Source organism: Agelaius tricolor, unplaced genomic scaffold, assembly GCF_023055355.1.
Source record: "Agelaius tricolor isolate 1412-34295 unplaced genomic scaffold, bAgeTri1.0.p SCAF_10, whole genome shotgun sequence".
NCBI classification, from domain to species: domain Eukaryota; kingdom Metazoa; phylum Chordata; class Aves; order Passeriformes; family Icteridae; genus Agelaius; species Agelaius tricolor.
In genome coordinates, this window is record NW_027269270.1 from 9,086,310 (window position 1) to 9,105,942 (window position 19,633).

At 38.9% G+C, this 19,633-nt stretch overlaps 1 protein-coding gene across 4 annotated transcripts in view; it reads left to right on the plus strand.

Moving 5' to 3' along the window:
• SPATS2L (spermatogenesis associated serine rich 2 like) overlaps window positions 1-16,972 on the plus strand; it is a 138,260-nt gene extending 121,288 nt beyond the window's left edge. For all 4 annotated transcript variants that reach the window (XM_071434593.1, XM_071434591.1, XM_071434594.1 and 1 more), the window contains 5 exons: window positions 6,541-6,599; window positions 10,003-10,112; window positions 10,650-10,752; window positions 13,559-13,779; window positions 15,628-16,972. In XM_071434593.1, the coding sequence (XP_071290694.1) occupies window positions 6,541-6,599; window positions 10,003-10,112; window positions 10,650-10,752; window positions 13,559-13,779; window positions 15,628-16,023 (889 nt within the window). In that variant the 3' untranslated portion in view covers window positions 16,024-16,972. The remainder of the gene's footprint in view (window positions 1-6,540; window positions 6,600-10,002; window positions 10,113-10,649; window positions 10,753-13,558; window positions 13,780-15,627) is intronic.
• The last annotated feature ends 2,661 nt before the right edge of the window (window positions 16,973-19,633 follow it).

Consider the following 19,633-nt stretch of genomic DNA (forward strand, 5'->3'; position numbering starts at 1 on the left):
TAAAACAGAACACACAAGTTTTGAGGCTGTGCAGGTATACTCTTGATTTTGTACATGCCATTTTGTACATGTAATAGGTGACTATCTCCTTTCTGATCTCACAGTTGTCAGACTAATGAGAAATCTAGCTTACTAAACACAAAAAGAGAATAATTATCTTGAAAAATTTCAACTGACATTACTCCAAAAAGCTAGACCTTTCCTTGAGGCAACTTTCCAATGTGCTTTTTTTGAGAAAGTGACTTCTTTTCTATAGCAGGAACTCAACTATTGTCTTCTCCTTTCTGACGTGTGTTTAGGCTAAAATATTTAACCAGTAAGGTATTAAGATACCTCAGGAATCAGATCAGAACTGAAACTCAAATAGGAAAGAAATACTTTACAAGTTTGTGTAAAAGTGTGCGGGATGCTAACAAGCCATGGTGCATCTCATACTAAAACTCCCATATTGTGAGATGATGCCTTCATTTCTAAATAACTAAAATTTAGAATTGTTCTTTCAGGAAAAGGTTTTCCATGTCAGTTTTTAGCTTAAACAGGCTTCTGTGATGAGGCAATAAATTTCTAATTGTTTGTAAAGAGATCTTAAAAGAAAATTGCAAATAGGCCCTTAATTATGGTGCATTTACCAGATCACACTGTGCTGGGTGGCTGCTAGAGAGAACAGTGTTAGTGAAGGTAGATAAAAAATTACACAAAATGAACTTGAATAACTAAAAGCCTTTAGGCATTTTCAGTTCTACTAGATTGTGCTCTGCAGAGGGAAGCATTTCAGTGAAATTGATTTATGCTGTCTTTTGTTTATATTCTTATTGTCAGACTGTACTAGTGATCAGAATGAAAATTCATGTAATCTGGTTTGCTGTGCAATCATTGTGCATATGCTGATATGGTAATCAAATAACCTTTAAGCATTGTGAACATTTAAATAATATTGAGCTAATACTGAAAGAATATAATCTACTGAAACATTGCAAAATATGTAATGTACCAGCTTTTCCTACAAGGTGTTTTCTACAATATATATCTCCTATTACTATAAAGAAAACTAGAAGTATCATTTCTCCAATTACAAAATAGCATGGCTAGTCAGTAAGCTGTTCATCCTGTAACACTTATAATCACCTAGTACAGGTGATTGGGCTTTATATTTACATTCTCATCATATCATTCTAGCTCCTTGTGCCACAAGTTTGACAGGGACAGTTCTAGTTTTTGGTTTGACGTGCAGAATTCTTTTGTGAAATACACAATTGGATTAGAGATTCTTATCTGTTGTCTTTTCACACTGCCTGTGGGTCAAGTATGTTCATGCTAGAAGGGAAATATGTGCAATAAAAAAAGCATACTACTTAAAGCAGAGCTTATCAGGACCATCTCATGAATTTGCATGTAACCTCAGCTGAAATACAGCAGAGACAGTAACAGTGCTAACATCCCTCAAACTTGCTTGGGCTTGTCAGCAGCTTGTCAATCAGCACAGCTTCAAGGAGCTACTGGGTTCCAAAGCGTTGACAGAGCAACATCACTGGAGTATGTTGTATTTTTGTTGATGCCTAAACTGTCAGGCTTGAACAGTGTCTCACTACTCTAACCCCCTTCCTCATGAAAAAAGGCTTCAAATTGTACCTCAGTGTTCAGCAGCTCTCCAGCTGAGCCAGCCCCCAGAGAATGCCCAGGAAAAATGGCTCCTCCCTCTTCTGGATGAAGAGCCCTCCTGCAGTTATTCAGGATGCCACCGCTGACACTGTGTTCCTCAGTCTGCAGAAGAACAGTCGTTCTCAAACTGTTCACAAAGCTGGTTCAGGGGGAGTAAAGCTTATTAAACACCCCAAGGAGAAAATGGGCATTTTGAGGGGTTTAGAGGGTTATAAAAGGACTCATTTGAATTATGCTTAAGACTAACCTCTATGCCATGCAGCCGGGACTTACCTTTAGAGCTGTGTCAGCATTTTTGCCTCCATGTCAGCTTGGCCTTTTTATTTCCCCATCTCTTCAGGCACAATAGGTTTGTCATAATGCCTAGAAGAGGTAGAAGGAAAGAGAAGGTTCTGGTCATCTGGAAACCTTATGATTCTCATCCGTAAAGCTATATATCAGCCAGTCTGGCAGTCTGAAGCAGCTTTTCTTAATAGGCACTAATAACTTTAATCATTTTAGTGGAATTTGGAGGTATTGCAGCTGACTGAAAATATCTTTTCTTTAGCACTGTGCAAATACTAGATTTCATGCTGTAAACTAGAGGAAGATTATTCTGTTTCACTAATGTCAGAACAAATTCAGAATTTGTTCTGAGTACAAAACTGTGAAATGAGGCAGCTGTCAGCATGATTTGCCCCTATCATTGCTGTGCCAGCAGCTCATTGTAGTTTGGCATTTGCAGCTCTTTTGCCATTGTACACTAGTGTGAATCCTGCCAGCCTCTGTAAGGCCAAGGCATGACTACTGTTCATTTGACCAGGAATAAGGCACCTCTGTTTTTGCCTTCAAAATCCATTCAGCAGAGTGATTCCTAGAGAGCTGCTGTCTCTCCTGCTGCATCTCATAGCTCTACACAAGCTCTGGCTGTGTCTCATTTGCATGCCCTCTGTGTTAGCCTCTGCTTTGCCCTCAACAAACTTGTCTCTTTCCTGAGCCCCACTTCAAAATTTCACCGGGATATTAAACTCAAAAATGCTAAATCCTGTGCTCCAAACTGCAGATACTCACCTGTGGTGAACAGTGATATGGTGCTGATCCTGAAAACGTGAGGGGTAAGAAATGGAAGAATCAGTCCTTTCAGGAGACAGGTGTGGTGAAAGGAGCAGAAAAGAAAGAGATAGTAATGTTACTCTGGTGTTTTTGTATCATCAGTCATAGAGTCATAGAGATAAGGCTCACTTGATTCATATCTGTCTTGAGTCTGATTGGTGAAGGGAGGAATTGAGTCCCAGTGTTTGGTCTACTGCAGCAGGGGACTGATGATTAGGGCATGGATTCAGGTACATTCAAAGAAACAAGTGGTTCTGAGTTGTGTGTTTGTCACCAGAGTCTCAAATAGTATGTGGACTATTGTTCAAGTGTTGATATTCAAGGTAAGGAGAATTTCAGATTTTTAGTGCTCAGAGTAACCAGAAAAAATTGACAGGATTATGAACTCTTCAGAACATCAGCTAAAGTAGTATGTTCATTATTTTAATCCCAGTTCCAAACAGCTACAGAAAACCCAAGAGAAACAACATAACTGGAGAGGAAGGAATTAGCAGAATCTTTTCCCTCAGGTGTCTTTAGATCTGAAATGCATTCTGTTCCTTGCTCTGCTAGAGCTCAAATCTGATCATACCTGATTGTGCAGAAAGTTCCTGTAGCAGTCAGTATCCAGTTCTCCCCAGCACACCAGTGGCTGCAGGCTGTGCACTGGAGTGTACCAACTCGATACAACATTTTAGTGCCAAATGACACTAGGAAGCATTAAAAGAAAATGCTTTCCTGGGAGGTATTGCTGTGCTGAGCTTCAAGCAGGTCTCAATAACGCTTTTGCTGTGGTCTAATCACAGTCACTGTATTAAAGCTGAGTATGGCATTTTTTCCAGAAAATGCATTAAAAATGGTTGAACTCCTAAGGAGCTGTTCAGTTTGACTGTCAGACCTTCATATGAAAACAGTGTGGGATACTAGCAGGAATGAGAGACAAGATTTGATCCATTGATTTTTCCACACTGTTCTTGTCCTTTCTCCTTCTATATGTTAGCATTAAGATTTCTCTTTGTATTTGTCATTTGTCTTTTTCTTTTTCCCCCAGGCCAGGGTTTTTTTCCAGTTTTCTGTCTGTTATTTTCATTTGTTTATAACTTGGATAAATTCTTGTTGGAGGCAGTATTGCTCTGTTTTGCATTTTCTGTTGCTGGTTGGCCTAGGACATTTCTAAAGAAACATTAACTTTCCCCATATATGACACATGGCAGTTTTGGTTTCCAAGCTGAGAAATGTGGTTGTATGCTTCCAGATGAAAATGAATGTTCCTTTCCTTTAGCCAAGAGAGAGAGGGCATGTCCTCTGCTGATGTAAATTAGTGCAGCTGCATTGTCTTCAGGGAAGAAAAACCTTTTCAAGATCTGTCTGTTAAAGAAACTTAGTTTCTTACGTGGACAAAGGCACCAGACAGCTTCTAAATTATTTTAATCTTTTCCAGTGTTAGTTTTTAGCTAGAAGGGAAGTACTCAGGTGGTTGTTCTTTAAATTCATCAGTCCTGTCCTCTACTGCTACACACAAACATTTTCCTAAAATGTTCGTCAGAGACCAAAATGAAACATTAGGAGTGGAAAATTGTCTAGGAACAGGTAAGATTTAACTATAAAATATGATAAATAGAGGAACTGCTGTGGCCTTGTTTTCTTTCTAGTATTAAAAGTAGTTTTATTTGGCATCAGAATAAAATGTTAGGGGCCACCAGTTTACTAAGGATCTGTTGCTGGAGTGCAGAGAAGACAGTCCTGGAAAGAGCTGCACTAAAACACTCTTCTGATAAGCTCTGCTGTTGTGACTTTGTTCCTTGAATGTTTTCCAGACAAAAGTTTGTTTATATAACCTGTGTAGTGCAGTAGGGAGACAGTTTGATAACAGAGACAGAAAAAGTAAAAATCTTTAATTTTTTTTTTTTAATTTAAGAGAAAGTAGTAAAGATAACTAGATTCTCTTCGGGGAGGATAGAAATAGGTAAGAACTTACAAGACTCATTTCAGCCACCTGTTGTGAAAGTCAAGGAAGTTTATTAAACCATGTAGTTACAAAAGCTAATTGAAAATAGATTAATTCTGAGAAGCTATGACTATTTAGATTAGCAAGCTGGAGTCATCACCTGCTTATTTGGCATTCAAGCTTAATGCTTGTGCCTGGAGAGTATTGAGTGCCAACTGGAACAATTGTGTCCTTCCATTGTCACTACCTCTTAACTGATTTGCTCTACTGTAAAAAAACCCTGCTGTTTTATTTCCTCTGGTGGATAGGTCACACTAAATTGATCTGGCAGGCTAAAACAATCATTTTAGTCTTGATTCTGTGTATGAAACAAAAAAAATGTGCTACACTGAGTTTGTGTTGTCTGGCTGCAACCTTTGCCATCAGCCAACCTCTTCTGTCCCTGTTGTTGGCTACTGGGAGGCAGTGTGAAGGTCTCCTCCTCTCCAGGGGGCATGGTAGACTGGGAAAACTCAAGGACAGAAGACTGCAGAGCTTCTGTTGCAAACCTCCTGTGTGAGGTTGGTTGGAAGATTTCAAGGAAGGATGAATGGCACTTGAACATGTTGTAGCTGGTGAATGTTTGGTTGTCAGCTGTGTGTTTGCCCTGTGTTCCCCACACTGCCTGCTCATCAGTCTTTCCCTGTTTTAGTTAAGCAGCTGTGAATATTTCTCTAAGTTTCTGTCTCTCTTTACTGCCCACTGAACTCTGCAGGGTCTTCCTGTTCTTGCTAAGGATGTTCTAGACAAATGTTTTGGTTTTAAGTTTTCTATACCATCTTCCTTCAGTAGAAGCCTGTCCACATGTAACTCAGTGTCTTCACTGGGTCCAGAAACTAATGTCTAAGGTTGATTTTACTAACAGGGTTGAGAGCCCCACTCTTCCCTTGAGTGTGTGCCTAGATCCACTCCTGGTGTCTGACCTACTTTTTGCAATTTCCCCCTCAGCTGCTTGAATTTACTCACTTATGCAAACACAAACACTAACATTGGTGGTGTTTATTAAATGTGAACTTAACTTTAAGAATAATCTAGTGAGAGGAAAACAGAAGGGCACACCAGAGCACTGCCTCTGGAGGGCATTCTGCAGAAACTTTATTCCCCTGGACAATGTCACTGTGTTCATAATGGGACCAACTTAGCACATATCCTGTCTGCTCTCAGCAGACCCACCTGATAAGTTGCACTGTCTCAGCTTATAGGCACTGTCAGGGGTTGCACACCAGGCATTTTTAGAAGGAGAGGGACACAATTCCTTTAGGAAGGCCAGGTAAAAGTGGAGAAACTCCTTCCCAGTCCTGGAGGGAATAGGGGGCAAGGAAGCTGACTTCTGTTATGGAGATACTTTAATGCTTATTTACATCACAAACCACTTTCTTGTTTACCCTGACATATTTTGCAAAAATATCTCTAAGGAAGAAAAAGAACTCGTTCCAGCCATCTTTAATTTTGTTTCATGCTTAGTTTTATGCTGACACCTAAGCTGTATTATTCTGAGTAGCAGCAATGGTCTATCTGGCTTAATTAGGAAACAGACTGTTTAGTCATTTGAGGATTGCTGTGCTGAATGAGACTGATTTCCACATCTGTGCAGATATGTGGGAAGGCCAGTGAGATGTTTGTGTAAAGCAGCACTCACTCATTATCACTAATTTTTCATAGCTGGCTTCCCTAGGTATTTCTTCAGCTTCAATTTTTTAAGTCTTATTCATTTCAAAACTGCCCATTATTAATGCCTGAAGTCTGTATAGTTATAGCTTTTGATTTTGATGGAGTCCTAGCATGAATTCAATAATTATTTTTTTCTTTTTTTTCTTTTTTAGCATCGTAGACAAAGAAGTGTCTTTAATGGCAGAAATTGATAAAGTTAAAGAAGAAGCCAGTAAGTAAAAAAAAAATACGCAGGAGAATTTTGGAATACTGTTGAAACAGTTGTTTTGTTTGGCAGAAAATAACACAATCCATAAATTTGGTTAGCAGCATTCCATCATCTTTCAGTCTATATGTGTAGTCAGATAAGGCTTTGATGTGCCAGGGTAGTTTCTATGTGCATTGTGCATCGAAATTTCAGTATTATGCAATTAAGGTAAACCAAAACGTGATAAGGAGTTAGATTTAAATTACTTACTCCTTCTGCTTACATATCAGAGCTTTTTGACCACTCTTTTTTTTCCCCTCATTTTTGTGGTTATTCAATCACTTTGTTTCCATTTATCAATCACTTTTTGCTTGCTTATATTACCTACATAAGTTAGAATACTAGAATTAGGGGGTAGGTTATTGTGTTGCCTTGCATAGCTTTAAGGGATAGTGATCAAGCTTATAAATTAGAAATTTTTTTAAAAATCAAAAAACAGATCTTTACTGCAGTCTGTTTTCTTAGTAATCTGTGGGAGTCAATCTGATTCCAGACTTTCATGTTGTCTTTGGTTTTTGCATTTTTATGTATATATATTCTGGTGGGGGAGGGGGGGAAGCAAGATGAGCCTTGTATTAGGATACCACAATATCTGTCTCAGGCTGCATCCAGGATACAATGTCTGTATTTACCTCCAGGAAATACAGGGGGACGTGGTTCAGTAGAGAATGCTAAGCAAGAAATTGAAGAGTAACCAAAGCTTTATTAGAATGATACTTTTCCTGGCAGATGAAAACGTCCTCCATATGAATGCATACAATCCTTTTATTGATTTGTGAATTTAAGGTCCTTCCAAGCAGGGTCACAAATAAATTTAACATTCTTGAATGCTTCATCTGCATTTAGAATTCACTTAGTTTACAAAAGTATAACAATTGAATTTTTGTTTAAAAAATGCTCTAAATTCTCTGTTGCTGTCCAAGTCTCTTGCAGTTGTATATGTGTAGAAACTAAAGGGTACAAAGTTACAGCAGCAGAGATTTGCAAAGTTTGTTGTTTTAATTTTATTTGCTAATTTTCTGAGAAGAACTTGAAAGAGATGTCAATTTGAAGCTTTGTGTTATTCTGGGAAGGACTTGTGGAGGAATATATATCTGCAGTTTTTGGTTACCTTTGGTCACCAGATACCAGGTAGCCATAATCAGCTACAGAACATGCACTCATTCCAAGGAAAACCAATGGCAGCATTCCCACTGATCAGCAGACACAGTTTTAAGCCCTAACTGCACAAACAAATCCACATTTTGGAAAACACTGTCCATGGCTGACGGTTTTATAGGGCCCCTTCATTAATCTTGTCCAGTTATGGGAATTTTTGTAGAAAGTAAACCTAATTCCTACCTACCAGCACACAGAGTGCTGCATTTGCACGTGGTGTGTTCTGTGTCCATTTGCCTGCCAGCTCCACACACAGCAGCCGATGGCCCAGTACCTGTATCCAGCAGTGTGGTTTCTGCTGTCTCTCAAGGCTGCTCTAGGCTGTAAAATGCCTTCAGAAACTTAGGCAGAAAGTTGTTACAGGACTGTAACATGCTAAGCAAGATTTAGAACATTATTTATTTTCATATCTCTTTGCTGCACTCAAGGACTGTTTTACAGTGAGTGATCTTATTCTTGCTGTAAACACTAGGAAAAATTCCAAATATGATAATTTCAGGGTTTTTTTAAAACATGGGTATTTGGCTGGCATCTCATGGAAATAAGTGCCAGTATGAGATGAGATCATATGGTCTGGGTAGTCACTTTAGCAAAGAGAGGATATTGATCTTGGGGAGGAACAGTATTAGCATTACCTAGAATAAGCAGTAAAGCAGAACTATTGGACAAGGTAAACACCTGGTAAACTGTTCATTTAATGTGGTAAAATTTTCCCACTCTTGTAGACCATATTGTAAAAAAATGAAATAGAAAAGATCAGCTGGAAAGATAGCAGCAGTTCTTAGCATAAGTAATAATGTAGGCACAGATTTACCAGCAGGGCTAAAGGAGCTGTAGCCACCCTCTGCCTTCCCTGCCATGTGTGACACACAATCCTCTACAGTTGCACAGTTTTTTACTCCCACACAGCTGTACAGGTGCAGCTGTGTCTCCCTGTGCCTGCTGGACCATGTTGTACTCAGTGAAACATTGGAACTGGTTTCCCAGAGGAGAGGAGATCCTCATCCCTGGAAGCATTCAAGGTCAGGCTCTGAGCAACCCCATCTATTAAAGATGTCCCTGCTGATTGCAGGCAGTTGGACTAGAGACCTTTAAAGGTCACTTCCGGCCCAAACTATTGACTTCACAATGCTTTCAAAAGAAGGTGTTATCTGATTAAATGAATTATAATGGGTTGAGAAACAAACTGCCCATGAAATATCATTAATTCTCACCTTTAAAAACTGCATTAGAAAGTATAGGCGGGTTACATGACTTGTCAAGTGTGCTGTGGAAATTTGTGGACAAAAGAAGGTAAAGAAGCTAAAATCTCTACTGCTGTAATGGAGTCTGTGTCCTTAGGATAATTTACATTAAGTACCTGACTGTATGTGTAAGTTCAAGACAAAAGACTATATTCTTACTGTTTTACATTTAGATGATGTTTCCTCTCTCCCATAAGTACTGATCCCATCATCCAATTAATCACTTGTTGCTTTTTCTCTGAGTCACCATTTTGGTAATAGTTTGCATATATTTCCACCAAAATTATAATGTCATATTATCTTGTGTACAACTAGACCATTGCTTCATGGTTTATGATTCATCTTTCCCAATAAGAATATAACTACTCACCCCTTGCTTACATAGAATACACAAGACAGGCAGTAATGAATATTTAGTATTTTTTTCATAAAGACTGTTTGCCTTCAATGCTGCTTTGCTGTTGAAATGGCAAATACATATATTCCATATGCGAAAGCAAAATTGTGATGCCAGTGACTTTAACATAAACTGTATATGAACAGGTTTATTTCAGAGGAAGTGAAATTCCCCTCTGTAAATCAAATACAGCATGTCTTCAGAAACAGGCTGGTGACTCAATGTAATGCTTCTTTCCATGTCTCTGGAAGGCTCCCTGTTTTTATGCTTCAAAATAAAGCACTAGAAAACTCAAAACAACATGTCTTTGCCCCTCTTCATCTGAATGTTAGAGGATAGTTTTAACTTTGATTTTCTGTCAGCTATCCCATTTTCAGATCTTTTTCAAAATCAGGCGGTTCAGTGTAATCAACTTAATCTGTGCAAGTATCATATTGGAAGTCCACTTGAAGTCAGTAGTCCATGTGTTTGTCTCACATGGGATGTACCATCTTAATGCTCAAAGACTAATAAATTAAAGAGCAATTTACCTTCCTAGCATTAATGACTGACTGTTGGTATTTGGCAGTGGAAATCCTGACTGCTCGGCAGAAGAAAGCAGAGGAGCTGAAGAGACTGGCAGACCTAGCCAGTCAGATGGCTGAAGCACAACTCTCTGAACTCAGGGCTGAAATTAAGGTCAGGCATTCACTTGTGCTTGGGTATTTTAGCCATTTGCAGAAATACTGCGGAAGAGTTGTCACATTAACATGTCCAGGCTGTTTATTCCTGCTATGGGTCGAGGGGTAAATACACTTTCCCTATGGAAAGCTAGTTTCTTAAAGCATTGTAGCACCTTTGAGCAGTGTACAAATGCTATCAGAAAAGTGTAAGCTATCCCCTCCTAAGTGTAGCAGTGGGGAATTTTGTTGTTTGTGTATCATTTAGACTCAGCAACTAAACCTATAGCTTCAGGTTCAGTGATCAAACATACATTCTCTGCTGAAATGCAGTTCCACTTCCCAAGTGTGGGAGTGATCCACCCATCACTGGGCTCTGAGATGTAATTTCGTGAGGATGGGAAAATACTTGGTTCTGCACAGAGATCTTGTGAACAGGGCAGGGTCAAGAATTTATTGAGCCTTAAGGTGAACTTAAGTATTGATTGGTTCTTTTACCATCCACACAGTCATTTGTTCAGAATGTGAATCACTGTTAACATGTCTGTTTTTGCAGCACTTTGTGAGTGAGCGGAAATACGATGAAGAGCTGGGCAGGTCTGCCCGATTTTCCTGTGATACAGAGCAGCTGAAGACCCAGATTCAGCTCTGTGGAGAAAGTAAGTGCTGATGATCCCTCTCACTGAGTTTCTCAGAACACATTTGTTCAGCAGAGCTGACAGCACATGTGCTGCCAGTGTGTGAGCGTGCAGCAAGGCCAGTATGAGTGGTGTCTCTGGATGCAGCAGGACTGCTGGACACACACAAGTCAACAGTTTGCAACGTGTTAGACTCACTTTGCCTGGGCTGCACACTCCATCTGCAGGTGCACAGTACCATCTTTGTCAGAGATTTCAAGGTATTAGTCAGATCAGTGGAGTTTTCAATCTAAACAGGATCCCACCTCTAGGGAATACACAAATTCAGTAATTTATAAATAAATAGTAAATTGGAAGCTTCTGTGTGTGAGCATAATATAATAAGACCAATTCAGATCTCTGCTGCTAAGAAGTAACTCCCCAGCTTTTTAACAGTATTTACTGGGTTTTTCAGGAGCCATCTAGAGTCCCAAATCATAGAATCACTAAGGTTGGACCGATCCCACCTTGCTACGACCTCCTTTAAGTACTTGTAGAGAGCAGTGAGGTCTCCCCTCAGCCTCTTTTTCTCCAAGCTTCTCTTTCTAAATCATCTGCCCTTCTGCTTGGAAATTCAGGTTCAAATTTTTTGCTTCAAGTATCGTGTCCCTGTTGCAAAATAGGAGCCTATTTCTTGTCTGTGTCATGCTTTTTCCCCCCTAAAACAAAGTAAATTATATAAGGTTTTGCCCAGTACATTACCATGTCCTATGTTATTCCATTCAGGAGAAAACTGGTAAAACAATACTGAACAAGTGCATCTTGGTAGAAGGAAAATAATAAATGTTTTCAAGTAGTTCCTGAAAGTAGAAAACAGAGAAAGTACTACACAGTCTGCCAATACAAGCTTCTGATTGCACAGCTAAAGAACTGACTGCTTGGAGGCATAACCAGTTTAACTCATTAGACCGTAAGAATTGCTTTTGCAGAACACTTTGAAGTTCCATCTAACCCCACATCCTGTCTCTCAGTGAAACCAACCCAGGATGTTTCACAGGAAGACATAAACTTCCCAGTAATGCATCTAATTGTTTACAGTCACCTCATAGATCCAAATACCCTGAAGCATAAGAGATTGAAAATTCCATAAAGATTATCCTGACTAATAATACCACAGCTGCTATTGATACAACCATAGACTATTTTTTAAAACTCACTGAACTACTTTCCTAAATAACTTCCAGCTGCAGTTAATTCTGCAAGTTAATTATTTATACCTCATTTCAGTAAAGCATTACATAAGCATAGTTTGATGCAGGCCTGTTTAAATCAGGTCAGTGAAGTCAGAAGAGCAGCTATTATCAGGGGAGCAGCGTCATCCTAGAAATGACTGATAGTGCACTGAGTGTCTGAAGAACTTTGCTCATACCTGCCCTCAGTGACCTTAGATGAGCAACTTGTGATGATTGGTGTCTTTGACAAGAGCTTTTCAGTACAAAAGACGTTTCTCTTAGCATCATCTCTCAATGAGACCCATACCCTGTTAGGAGCTGCAAGTACCCCTCAAACAAAGAGATTATACAAAGCTTGTAGCTGAGAACAGCCACTCTTAAGGGCTTTAACAGAAGCAATAACCAAGCCTACAGAACTTGTGCAAAGGAAGGAATGTTCTAGCATGAGGAGATCATAGAGAGCATATACTCAAAATGAAGGACAGGAAGAAACAAAAATAATTGGATTGACATATATCAGAACACCTAGTATCCTTTCCTTGTACATCTTTTTTGTTAAAAATAGATTTTTATGACAAGCATCTGGATTTTTATATGGGCTTTCATGTGCAGCAGTCTGTTTTAGATGAGAGAGAATTAATAGAATTCAGGGATGGTTGGCCTCACTGAACTCAGGAGAGAAAATTCAGTTCAATGTGCTGATTCAGTTCAACGTGCATTATTTTTCTGAAGAGGACACCTAGTGGGAGAAGTAGCTGTTGGTGTAAGTGAATAAGATCCTCAGAAAACCTAACAGATGATGCTTAGTTACTAAAATGATTCCTCATCTTATTTCTCTGTACTAGAAGTGAAAATATAGAAGTACCTCTTAGATAAAAACTACAGGTGTCTCTCTGGAGTGAGCCTCAAATTTGTCATTTGTACCAGAAAGAAACAGAAAAATTCCATAATCAGAAAAATCAGGAGAGCAAATTAAGATCAAGAACTTCATTAGCCTCAGAATTTTCTTCAAGATTGCTTGGAGGCCGTTTCACAAAGGCAGCTTGAAGAAATGCAGAGAGGAATCAAGGATATTTTGGGTACATTTCATATCCAAACATGACAGTGCTTAGTAAATTAGGCAAGCTCAAAAAACTGAGAAGTAGAGAGTAGGAATATACTGAGATGCTCAGTAGTGGTTCCTAATGGTGCAGACTGCTGTTGTCTGCATAAAGTGGGTTAGTGCATTGCATTCATCTCCAGTTTTTTTATAGATACCCATGATACAGAAGAACCTTTTTCATCCATTTTCATTAGAGAGGAATAAGTAAAGTTCTCTTGGATGGCAAAAGCCTGGCCTTCTGCCAGGCTTCTTCCAGTTTTAGTGCAGTGCCACCACATTGGCTCTTTTATCTCCAGAAGCGCTTTGCAGTGAGGCAGACTTAGAGTTGTAGAACACTATAGCCTGACTCCAACCAAGTTACTTCAATAGTTAGCTTAAGTTATCTTACTTCATTACTCAAAGTGAGACTGAAACAGTGCTTCCAAAATTAACTGTAAGCAGGGTAAGAATACAGCCTTCTGTTTAGATGGTGATCATTTAACTGATAACACATAATCCCTTTTTTTTTTTACAGTTTCTCACCCAAAGAACAACTATTCCTCAAGAACACCATGTAGTTTACTGCTGTCTTCAATGACCTCACATGCAACAACTGGCAAGCAAAATACGCACAACCGAAAGTCCTCTAGTAATGCCAAGAACTCTGATAATAAAACAGCCAGCAGTAAAGTACAAAGTCATCCTTCTTCCAATCCTACAGAGTCTTCCTCTCAAGGAGTCCCAACAAATAAGCAGGTAAAATGTCAAATCAGCCATGAACTGAACTAAATTATTTCAAAGCTTTCAGAAAAATACAGCATTGAAAGTTGTTAATACAAAATCAAATAGTGTTCGTGGTCTATATTTAATTAATAATTTTTGAAGATAGTAAGCATATATTTTCCAGCTTCATTTTCAAGCCAGTGTGAACATACAAAGTAGAAATAGCATATGAGTGAAGACAAGACAACTGTCTGTTTAGAAGTATCTAGTGGCAGTAACAGAGTGAAAAAGAAAACCCCTCCATTTTAGCTAAGTGGTATGGAGGAGAAACATGTAGTCCTCGACAAATGGTCAGCTGATGTGCTGTTGAAGCACAATTATTACATACACTTTGAAAGCAGAATCCTTGCTTCAATGCCAGGTTTAAAAGCATATTATTTCAGAAGTCTATAATACAGGTTATAGTATTCTGCTATATTAGTAGTATTATTTTATAAATATATGATTCATATATGAATTATATTTTGTTGTAATAGCACCTTCAAATGTCCTTATACTATTGTTCTTGGGTAAAGCTGCCACTAAAGTTGGTCTGAACTTTGTCCTAGTAGGGATTTTAGGCTCAAGTAGATGCCTGGAGAGAAATGTAAGACAGTGCTTAATGTCAGAGCATGTATGGAATCACCTGTCCTGTCAGGCATGCAAATAAAAGTAAGTCAGCCACTTCCCACTAAGAATCAAAGCATCCTCTGAGCAAAAATATCACAATGGACGTGTCTTCCAGAATGAGGATTCTTCACTTGACTTCAGTGTACATGTGACATGTGTGTTCTTCCTGTAGTCATACTGTAGTACTAGTACAATGCTTTACTAGGAAAGCAATAGTCATTATTTTGGAAAAAGTCAGTATTAAGTTCTTCAGTACTTCTTAACTGCTCAGAGAATCCCAGAGTATCCTGAGTCCCACTCCTGGCCCTGCACAAGACACCCCAAGAATCCCACCATGTGCCTCAGAGCATTGTCTAGCCACTTCTCGAGCTCTGTCAGGATTGATGCTGTGACCCCTTTCCTGGAGAGCCTGTTCCAGTGTGCAGCCCTCCTCTGGGTAACGAACTTCTCTCTGATACACAACCTAGACCTCCCCTTACCCAGCTTCAGGCCATTCCCTCTGCTCCTGTCACTGGTCACCAGCAAGAAGAGATCAGTGCCTGCCCCTCCTCTTCCCCTCACAAGGAAGTTGTGACTGCAGTGAGGTCTCCTCCAGGCTGAGCAGACCAAGTGACCTCAGCCACTCCTCACACGGCTTCTCCTCAAGGCCCTTCACCATCTTCCTGGCTATCCTTTGGATACTTCCTAATAGTTTCATGTCTTTCCTATATCATGGCACCCAGAACTGCCCCCAGCACTTGAGATGAAGCTGCCCCAGTGCAGAGCAGAGCAGGACAATCCCCTCCCTTGCCCAGCTGGAGATGCTGTGCCTGATGCCTCCCAGAACACGCTTGGCCCTCCTGGCTGCCAAGGCACTGCTGATTCATATTTACCTTCTCTTGACCAGAACCTGCAGATCCCTTTTCTCAACAACTGCTGTTGAGATGTCTAGAATTTCATCCCCTTTTCTGTCTTCTCTTGAATCATGGCAGATTTTAATTTGGCATCAGTGATGAACCTGCCATCTGTATCTCCAGGCTACTCAGATGTAGTAGGGTACTCATAGTTCTGGTTATAGGTATTATAAAGAGACTCTGGTAACAACTAAAACTTTTTAGTGTTTTCCCTCTCCTGTTCCCTCCTAACAGTAACAGTTAATTTTGACTGCAGTGTTTCTTGGCTTGTTGGAAGGATTCAGACAACCTAACAGTTATCTGATTTCTTTCTGGGTAGAATGGGCCTTCTAGCCAGAGACGGAGATTCAACCCACAGCACCAAAACATGCGGCTCAATGGATCTCATAAGTCACAAGGTGCCAGTAATGAGGCAGATCAAAATACCAAGAGTGGTTCCAGGCCTGAACACAGAAGACAGCAGCATAACAGCTTTCGATCTAAAAATAAAGGAGCTCTGAAAAATCAAGAGCAGTCTACAACTGCAAGGACCACAGAGAATCCGACGCATTCGGAGAAGTCCCGACGGAAGCACCACACACCGGACACCGCAGAGCACAGGCCTTTCCAAGGGAGCGCTGGCAGGGCGTCACAATGCAATTTATGTCCTGCAAGGATGGAGGTCTCTGCTGATGCCACTGTTCTTTCAGTGCCAGCTGTGACTTTGGTGGCTTAAAATGTCACAGTGATGGCAGGCAGAGAAATTCAATCTCTTCATTTTAGTTTGTTGCTCGGAAAGCTTGTTGGTGAAGAAAATAAGTCAGAACATAGTCTTTTAAATCTTTTGCTGCTTAAAACTTGTTGGTATCTTTATTACTACTAATTATCAAAATTAAATCATACTTTCAAGGCTTTCCCCAATATGTTCGCATTTATTTTGTCATGACTGTACGGAATCTTACCAAAGCAGCATTTACTTCTTAGAAAAATGAAATCTAGATTGGAAAGATAAATTGGTAATTAAATTCATAATAGCAAAAACCTGTTGTAGATATGTGGTTATACCAGTCAACCTTATTATTTCATAGAACAGCCTGTGTTAGAAGGATCCCAGGAAGTCTGTATGCTATGGTCTGCAATGAAATCAAATAATCTTGTAGAATTTTTCAGCAAATCTCTATACACTTCTTTCTTTCTGTGCGTGTATACATGTACATGCATGCACACTGTATACACAGAGAGTATTGTTCTATACAAGAAGAGTTGAAAAAGCAGTTCATTTGATTTTAGCTTATTATTCCATAATCTGAGATCTTTAAATTCAAGTATAAATTGTATTAAATGTATTACATATTGGTATTTTTCATGGACAAACTATTTTTATGAGGCTGAGGAAATATGCTCATTTAAGTTTGGAATGTATATAGTAACGGCTATTCAGATGCACAGCCCTGTTCTCCATCCTTATCAGCCACTTTTCTATGACTAGTTGGATTTATTTTTTGCATATGAAAAGTTGCAGGTCTTCTAGACTTGAATTCAAATTATTTTTCTATATTTTTGCTGTAGGAACCATCTGTCCATAACAAGAGCTATGACTAATAAATTACTTAGTCTTTATGTTCTGATTCTGTATTTCAGAAAACCTGTTTCTTCCAAATAATTAAAATCTTCTTTCTAAAATACTCTGGTGTTTGCTGCTTTGCAGTGCCTAACCTGTGCTCTTACTCAAATTGTATTTGCGTAGTGGAAGTGGTATCAGTGGGAGGCTTTCAGCTGAGTTTGGACTGGACTAGGCTTTTGCTTCTAGCTTGATTCTAATGCCACAGCCTTGCCATGAGAACCACCTCCATGCTGAGCACATTTTACAGGAAGTTACTGTTTAACATTGTAAGGTGTCAGAATCCAAAGCTGGCGTCAAGTGACCTGTTGGCCTAAGTGTCAGAATCAGAAAGGTGTTAAAGGTCAGTAAGAGCAGGAGGACACTTAAGTAGCTTTAAAAGTTTACACCTAGGTGATTGTTCACTATTGCTTTTTACAATTTCCTCTGCCTAATTTCTGTTCTCTGACTGTACACTTCCTTAGTACTGACTGGATTATTCCCCTCTGGGGCCTTTGAAAAATAATCTCCAAGGGAAGAGTGAAGTGCATTCCCATATTTTTATTTTTATTTATATGCATATACCGTGTCCCACATGTGAATAGTGGTGAAAGAAAAATAAACGTGTAGGTAGACATTGGTTTTCTTAGCCCTGCAAGCACTGCTATTATCCTAGTTAATTACCTATTACACTTTAAAGCTGAATGTTTTGGAGTAGGTGGAACTGAAATTCCAGAATCTCTGTTGTGCATACCCATCAGATAGGTAGCTTTTCAAAATTTATCTGCTGCCTTACAGTTTCACTGTAACCTCACTCTAAGAGATTTAATTATAAATTTTATGCAGATATTACACAGGAACTTCTTATCTATATCTAAGTTGTGAAATGTGTCTCTTCTTGTAATCTTTCCTAAAGAAAAAGAAAATCTAACTTACCTGTAACAACATTTATTCCTTCCTTATAGCTTCTACACTTGATTATTGCATTATTGAAAGTTACTTTATTCCTTAAGTCAGTTTCTCACAAGTGACCTTCTACAGATAAATAAATAAAAACTGTAACATAAGTCATAACTCAGCACAACAGGACGATCTTGTGCTCTTCAGTACCAGCCAAGCTTTGATGTACTGGAGGCTCAGTACAGACAGATCCAGGACTAACAGGTGAGAAATGGCATTTCTCTTTTTTCTGATGATATAAAGACATCTTTTTTGTTAAAGAGCAGTGTATGGGTTTGGTAAGGCTGTAGAGAGGGCTGCTTGTGGGAATGCTGCAGTTTTAGCACACCAAGTTTTGTCTAGTGTCTGCACTGGTTTGAGAAGGTTATTCCAATGCACATTTTAACCATATTTTGTGACTGTGCTCTGGAACTGTGTCAGAATCTTCATCTTTCATTTCATGGGTTTCTGTATACTTGGAATTATATCTGCCAATTTCATGGTAGTTACAAGTAGCCAAAAGCTCTTGGGCCCATCTTCAACAAAACTGTTTTTATCTTCTCATTGCAGAGACAACTACCTGCAATTCTCCTTTTAAGGGACTTGTTGAGGGGCAGTAAAGGAATTTATGACAGGACAAGGCTTCCCTGCCAGGCCAGTCCTCTTTCATATAAAGTCCCCTCAATTAGCAGAGCAAATACAGCTGTTTGGCCTCACTCAAACACAAACATGGAATTCCCACTGCACTTAGTGCTCTTCCAGAAATGGAAACACATCTTAAAGAGGCAGTATTTTAAAGCAGGTTGAATCTATTTATCTTTTGTGTAAGATTAAATTCAGTGTAAGGACAGAACCTAGCAAAATAAAGATCTCCATACACTGCTGGAAAACTAAAAAGTGAAGGTAACTTAATGCAGTCAAGCTCTTTGGAAAACTTACATTAGTTAACCATGTTTGGGAAAAAAGAAAAGATAAAAAATCCAGCACCTTAATGTGCTTGAAAATGTCTCCTTTAAAGAAAACCTAATTATTCTGGAATTGGAATAATTTGCTGAACACTTCTTTTTTAACATGATCTCTGCTATAATGATTTATAATTTCACAAAGATTTAAAGTAAACCATTGTCACACCACTTGGCAGTGCATCTAGTTCCAGTCACCATGAAAGTTAATGCTATCCATCTATTATAAAATGCTTCAATATCACTCTTAGCAGTTAATCAAAAGTGAACAAGATTCTATAATATAAAAAACATGCTGGAAGTGCCTACTTAGATAAGCTAAAAGGCCATGTTAGCACCCCATCCAATTGAAAATAAATAAAATCAAGTCCTTCTTTCTTTACCTTCTTCACCACAGCCACTTTCTCATTTCATCTACTGAAATTCAAGGGGGTTGGTTTTTATTCATTTAACCACAAGCTAGTATGTCCACGACAAAGAGAAGACTCATTAATGCTGCTGTAATGCAAATGGCACAAATGTTACTTGAAAAATACTACCATAATAATTAAGTAAACACTGAGGTAGTACAAACTCAAAGTCCTGTAGAAATGTTCTCAATGCTTTTTCTTTTATGCCTTTTATTACTTAAATTATATTCTCTGATTCCATGTTTATAGAAGCTTCCTAAATTCAAAAGTTGAAAGAAATCAGCTTTAGACAGCCTTGTAAAAATATTTTAAGGAGCATGGTAAAGTGCTCAGATATTGAATAAATAGTGAAGTAGAAATCACACAGAAGTATTAAAAACTGCTTTTCAGTCAGATTATTATGAAAAATAAATTTCACAAATTTAGTCTCAAATG